The 7,202-nt window shown below is 37.7% G+C and overlaps 1 protein-coding gene across 1 annotated transcript; it reads right to left on the reverse strand.

Moving 5' to 3' along the window:
* Positions 1-6,303: 6,303 nt before the first annotated feature.
* LOC144705143 (histone H4) lies at positions 6,304-6,765 on the reverse strand. Its single transcript, XM_078577691.1, has one exon. The coding sequence runs from the start codon at positions 6,703-6,705 to the stop codon at positions 6,394-6,396; it is 312 nt and encodes a 103-aa protein (XP_078433817.1). The 5' UTR covers positions 6,706-6,765; the 3' UTR covers positions 6,304-6,393.
* Between the last annotated feature and the right edge of the window lie 437 nt (positions 6,766-7,202).

The raw sequence follows: 7,202 nt of genomic DNA on the forward strand, positions 1-7,202 counted from the left end.
CTCTACATGGCCCCTTCCTCATCCCCAGGCCCTCCTTATGGAATCATCTTAACATGGTTGCGTTTTAAAGTTTCTATGCCATGATGTGATCCAAAATTATTTACACAGCTGAATAAAAATGATTCAAAATCCTTTTGAAACCAAAATATTAATGATGATCTTAGCACCTTGTGTGGGGTTGAGTATATATGCAATTAATTCATTGAATGAGTCTCTTTGAGCTGCATATATTTCTGGCATTTATATGTATCCATGCAATCGTAGGTACATTAAACTTCCTCGGCGTCTTCTTATACAATCATGTCATAGACCCATGAATATCTTCTCCCTATTCCAATAAGACATGTTGGGTGATTAAGAATATACAAGGAGTATCAAAGAAGAGACTTGTATGTGTTTTAATCCCTTGAGTCCTTTATATATTATGAAAATATAAAAAACTTCATAAAATACTTACACTTTAGGTAACTCCATAGAGATCCAGTAAAATTATGTTTGTGACCTCATATACTACACATGAATTAATCATTAATTGTTTGAACCCAATCAATAAGTCAAGCTAGCGACACAGGAGGTGCCGAGCTACACTACATGCTCTGAAAATTATAAAGGAATTTACAAAATATTCATGGAGCCTTTCTATCACCAATAACCATAGACTTACAATCTTCAATCAACGAGACACTCATAGGATGACGCTGGTTAAGGTCCTCTACATGTTGGGCTGTGAGTCTTTTATTTAGTGCTTGAAAATAGTTTTTCATGAAGTGGAATACATTAATTCAACTCACAAGTGGTAAAAAAATAATAGATGATCATATCACTTTTGGGGAACTATTTCCACCCTTGATATGCTCTTTGAAAGAGTGTCTTCAAGCCATTCACATTTTTGGTCTCTCAATGTATCTACACCATGGACCTCATCTTCTTCTTTTCCAACTCTTCTTCAAGATCTAGTATATATCTTCATGATAAAGTCTCACTGGTAGAGTGAGGGGAATGGAAAGAATAGAAGAAAGAGGGGCACCCATGTCTAGCTAACATATGCCCCTTAAATGGGTGCCCCCTTTATTTATATTTGTTTAGAGACTTTTCAAATAATTACTAATAACTTTTAATTGTACTCACCAACATCCATAGATCTTATGCGTGTGACTCTATAAGCCCATGAATTAGTCTACCTAATAACTTTAACGATCTAATAAGATTTATTTTCCAACCTTGTTAATTAACTATATTGGCTTGTTAATTAACTATATTATATTAACTAACCAAGGGTCAATTAAACCCAATAGATAGGATAACTTTCTAGCATGTGAGTGCCAAGTTATGCCTCATGCTTGAGAAGATACATAATATTAAATAAACTCTCTCATCGAACGTTTGGTGTCACTGATTATCAAATATGAATAATCCTTAATTCACATGATACTCTTGAATGAATTGGCATATGATATACCATCAAACACTAATATTTCATTCTAAGTTGTACTTATGTAAAAACGATACTATTGGAGAAATACATTCTCCAATATTTTTACTACCCTGAACATGGATTTAATGCATCATTTTCCTTGAGTCAATCTCTTCCTATACATAGGGTGGGGGATCCCATCTTGACCGCTCAATCACCTTCATTTAGTTCTTGCTATCTTCAGGCTAAGAATTATTTGAATCATGTGATTTTTAGGGACTCATAAACATATTCAAAAAAATAGTCGTCCATACATAAGATGTCTTTGGTGCCTATTCAGGACCACTTACACTATTGTGACACAAATCAATTTGATTGATTTTTTTGGTATTTATATTGAGGAACTTTCACGCATCAATTTAGTGAACTAATTCCCTAAAGGGCATACCTCTTACCCTTAGTGTCTCTACACCACTAGCCATAAGATCAGCCATACTAACTATATTTTTAGGACAAAATGATCTGTCTCGAGTATCCATCAAAGATGAATAACAGGAATACATCTTAAGATAACAATGCTTACTCTATTAGGATCTCGTCATACTTCACTAAGTCGGTGCACACATTCAGGGATTGCATTATAAACATAACACAAAAAAGAATAATGAACAAATATTTATTTCAACAAACTTAAAATAACATGGAGCTGTGATTGGCTTGATGACCACATAATATCCATCACTGTCGATTGCTAACTGGTCAACCTAATTATGCCACATTCATTGTAAAATCATCAGTGAACTCTTTCTCTAATATTTCCAGTACCTCAACCCATGATTTCATTGCATCATATTTATTGTGTTTTTACTCTCTTGTAATGAGGGTGGAAAATCCCATCTTGACCTCTTAGTATCTTTGTGGACTTATTTATGCATCAGAGTTAAGTCACTTTATAATCTCGTAATTAGGGACTAATGGATCTTAGTCATAATATAATCGTCCATCCACCACAGGTCTTTGGTGTCTCTTGTCATAGGATCACTTACTTGACTTGAATCAACTTGATTAGCTATTAGGTATAAAAACATCAAGGAATTCATATGGGTTGGTTTAGTAAATTATTTCCTTAAAGGGCTTCCAATATCTCTATTTAGTGTCTCCACATAAATGTTTATGAGATCAACCATCCAATAAATTTATATATGGCCTACATTCCACTCATATATTTCATGTATCATTCAATATTCATTTATAAAAAATAGGCATATAATGCGTGCTCGATGCTTGTAATGAAATCCACATATACTTGTAGTGACCAGTGAATCTTGATGAAATCACAATATGATGATCACTTACTTTTAAGCATGCATTCTAAATATTCATTGTCATAGGTTATACATGAAGGGCATGGAAATATCTAGAAGAGTAATACAATCTAGTACCACTCGTATGATGGGTAAGACTGATCCTACAACCGTTAGCGTGGAGATAAAGGCCTTATATATATTGGAAGCTCTTTAGGGAAAGATTTCACTAAATTGATTTTTATGAAACCCTGGATGATATAATACAAAACTATCGATCAGTCCCATATATGTCACAATTATGTAAATGGTCCTTAGATGTGAAACACTTGATAAATTATGGATGGACATTGAAATTGGACTACATATATGCAGCTTCTCCAGAGATTCTAAAAATGTCTCTTATTGGATGTAGCAACAAGTCCATCAAGATGATTGTGTGGCCCCAATGGTGTTCTCTACCCTCCGTAAGAGATGAGACAAATCAAGGAAGATGATACAATGAATTCATCTTTAAAGTATCAGAAATATCAAAGTACTTCTCTGATGATTTATAAATATGTTTGTGTTAACTAGGATATATGATTAGGGTTTGAAGCTGATCACACCCTAAATTATCCTAGGAGTAACACATAGATGTGGGATTATAAATGCATAATAACAGATGAATAAAAAGGTTTCATGAAAAGCTGGTGAACTCCTCATTATTTTGTAGAGCATGAGGTGTAGCTTTTTATTGTTTATGTTTAAAGGTCCCTTGGAATTCTATTTTAATTTCTTCTTCATGTATATTGTCTTTAAATGATCACAACCACTCGAATCTAACACTATCATCATCATATGAGTACTATTATATTTAGATATTATGATGTCCTCAAATATCTTATGAATATGAATGTTTATGATGTGTTTAAAGTAAAAAGAGCATTGTAGTAGGAGCTCATCATAATTCCCAAATCATTTCACATATCCTTGGACTTGATTATGAACATCATACATGAATAATAACGAATAAGATTCTTATGAATTCAAATGTGATTGGCTTTCAGGCCTCATAATCATTGATTTTATCCTAATGTAGATGATTCTATTAATTTGAAGTTGAATCATCACTTTGACTACAAGCAATTCAAGCACCCTTAGAGAATCATAAACCTTTGGAGAGTATCTATGGGATTTTTAATGAATTCCATGTCCAAAGTACACTAGAAGGTAGATCCAACAAAGATTAAAAAAAATTGGCAGGTTTTTTTGAGAATAGGAAGGGGGAGATTTGTTCCAATGACCGGCCTCGATGGGACTTAGACATAGTCTAGACTCCCAGTGGGACAATTCTCAGGTCCATCCTATAAGAGCTGACTGAGTTGATGCGTTATAATGATAAAATAAAATGTCAGCAAAAGCAAGGATTAATAAGGAAAGATAGCACAGACTAAATAACCTTGGAGTTAGACCAATTTCGGTCATAAATATGTTGCAGATGATCACATGTTGCAATTTTCCAATAAACGATAATCTCTTGATTTTAGATAATAAGAAAATGCTATCAGGACAAATGTAACATATGGCATATATGTTTGATGGAAGTAAGGTTTGACGTTCCTGGTCCGATCCGGGTTTTTAGCAAAAACCTAAACCTTACCTAACTTTCCTGGTCCTGGTCAGGTTGACTAGACAATAAAAGTATAAAATATTTGTTAGTAGTAATGTTAAATATCCTCTACAAGAGGGTGCCCATAGATGGTCGAATATATGGCTTCTACGATGAGCTAATAGAAACCTCTGGGTCAAGTTGGACTTGATCTTTTTAGATTTTTTTAATAATGTTAAATAATATACTTCCGGTTTCCGGTCCGGTTTGACCCTTGGACCTAAACGTCTCCGGTGGATAACCTAAATGTCCAACCCTAGATGGAAGTGATTATATTCAGTTTTTCATGACGACAGATATTTTTTTCAAGAGAAAGACTAATTTCTCAATGGCATTCGGTGACAAAGAATGGAATTCGAAGAGACCCAGAAGAGAATAGTTCAACGAGGTCAGAAGAGGCCGAGAACGACGGAGAAAGCGAGGGCGATGAGCCAGAGAAGATGAACCAGGAGAAGAGCCTGCCGGGAGAGGAGACCGCTTCCGCCATTGCCGACCTCACAAAACCCCAATTTGGCGACATCGGCACCCTCGCAGGCCGCATCGGCGCAGCCGCACCAATAGGTCACGCCATTGTCTCCGCAGACCCGTCACAGGGCTAACCGGCGCTGAAGATAACCGCGGACAGATCGATTATCCTTCTGAGGGTAGGCGGATCTCATCTCCTGTCAATTGATCCGATCTGACGCCGTCGGAGAGAAGGGCCACGCCGAGGTTGAGGATGGTCGCGAGCTTCGAGAGGGAGAGGCGATCTCCGCTGTTCTTCATCCCTAAACCCTAGAAGAAGAAGGAATAGAAATAGAAGAAGAGGAAGGAATTATATACAGAGAAAGGAATAAAGAATGTTGTTTCATCACACAATGTAATTTCCTAAACGCGTTTTTATTTGCCAGATTTAGTTTATGCCTGACAATCTCTCTCTGGAAAATTTTGACCGTTTGAAAGGTCAAAATTAATGGAAATTTGTGGGTTTTTTAGTTGGTTACTCAGGAGATAATGAATCCTAATTAAGGTTAAGTGTGACCCTTGTCAGAGTTGGGCAGTGATTTAGGGCCGGCTTAGTAAAACCTACTAAATTTCCATCAATTTTCTGTTGTTTGACCCAGGAGTCTGGGGAAACAGAAGATGATCATTCACGTACGTTCCTCATGAAACAGTATATTTAATCGGAAACTAGGTAGTTTGCGATCAGACCTATATGTCGCATCTTCTAGATTACACAATGTAATGTTCACATGGGGGATAATAAATCATTTTGACAGGCCCAACTAATTAAAATCATCCCCAAACCCTAGAAGAAGAAACCGCAGCGGAAGAAGAGGAAGGAGATTTACAGAAAAGAAGAAAGAACGTAATTTACTAAACTTGTTTTTATTCGCCAGATTTGGTCTCTGCCTGAGTTTCTCTCTCTGGATATTTTTGACCGTTTGACAGGTCAAAATTAATGGAAAATTTGTGGATTTTTTAGATGGTTACTTAGGAGATAATTACTTATAATTAAGGTTGCATGTAATCATGGTTGGAGTTGGGCAGTGATTTAGGACCGGCTTAGTAAAACCTACAAAATATCAATCAATTTTCTGTTGTTTGAACCAGAAGTCTGAAGAAACAGATAATAATCATCCACCTAAAGTTTCCTCGTGAAACAGTAGATTTAATCGACAACTAGGTAGATTTCGATCAGACCTATCTGACGTCACTTTCAGATAACATGGGGGATAATTGATTTATTTAATAAACCTAACTTACTCGTGAAACAAACAATCATCCACCTAATTTTCCTCGTGAAACAGTAGAGTCAATTGACAATTTGGTAGATATCGATCAGACCCATCTGACGTTACTTTTAGATAACATGGGGGATAAATGATTTAATTAATAAACCTAACTTACGAGTCTATGGACCTAATTAAAATGAGGTAATGAGACGCACCGCGTTAGATTTCACAATCAGAGGCATTATGCATAGAAGTTTTAAAAAAAATTCTACAAGATGTGGACCAGAGTTGAAATTGCGCGAATGATGATCAGCCGCCGAAGCCGTAGAGGGTGCGGCCTTGGCGCTTGAGGGCATAAACAACATCCATGGCGGTGACCGTCTTCCTCCTCGCGTGCTCGGTGTAGGTCACGGCGTCGCGAATAACATTCTCAAGGAAGATCTTGAGAACGCCTCTCGTCTCCTCGTAGATCAGCCCGCTGATGCGCTTCACTCCGCCTCTCCTCGCCAAGCGACGAATCGCAGGCTTGGTGATGCCCTGAATGTTATCTCTGAGCACCTTGCGATGGCGCTTCGCCCCGCCCTTGCCGAGCCCCTTTCCTCCCTTGCCACGCCCCGACATGATTATAATTCGAGAAGGAAGAAGAGAACTCGATATCAGAAGTCGACTGCGAGGAAGAAGGTCGGAGGCTGTCGTTCTTATAGTAATGAATATTTCTCGTATTTACCGTTGGATCGGTTACGATCTGTGTACTTGTTTTAGAGTGAATGTCGTCCGTTGGATTCGCACGCTCTTTATTTTGATTGGTTGGAATACTGGGCGCGGATCGCCACGGTGGATAAAATTAAACGGGCAGTGAAAATGTGAATTGCATTGACAAGCTGCAAGCCAAGTCGGGGGTAATAGGCTATTGGGCCGCGCGTCTTACGCTTTCCGCCAGGCCTCTACGAAAAGGAGTATTTTCCTCTCTCTCTCTCTCTCTCTCTCTCTCTCTCTCTCTCTCTCTCTCTCTCCCTCTCTCTTTCTCTCTCTCTCTCTCTCTCTCTCTCTCTCTCTCTCTCTCTCTCTCTCTCTCTCTCTCTCTCTCTCTCTCTCTCTCTCTCTCTCTCTCTCTCTCA

This window comes from Wolffia australiana, chromosome 1, assembly GCF_029677425.1.
Source record: "Wolffia australiana isolate 7733 chromosome 1, ASM2967742v1".
In the NCBI taxonomy this organism is placed as follows: Eukaryota; Viridiplantae; Streptophyta; class Magnoliopsida; order Alismatales; family Araceae; genus Wolffia; species Wolffia australiana.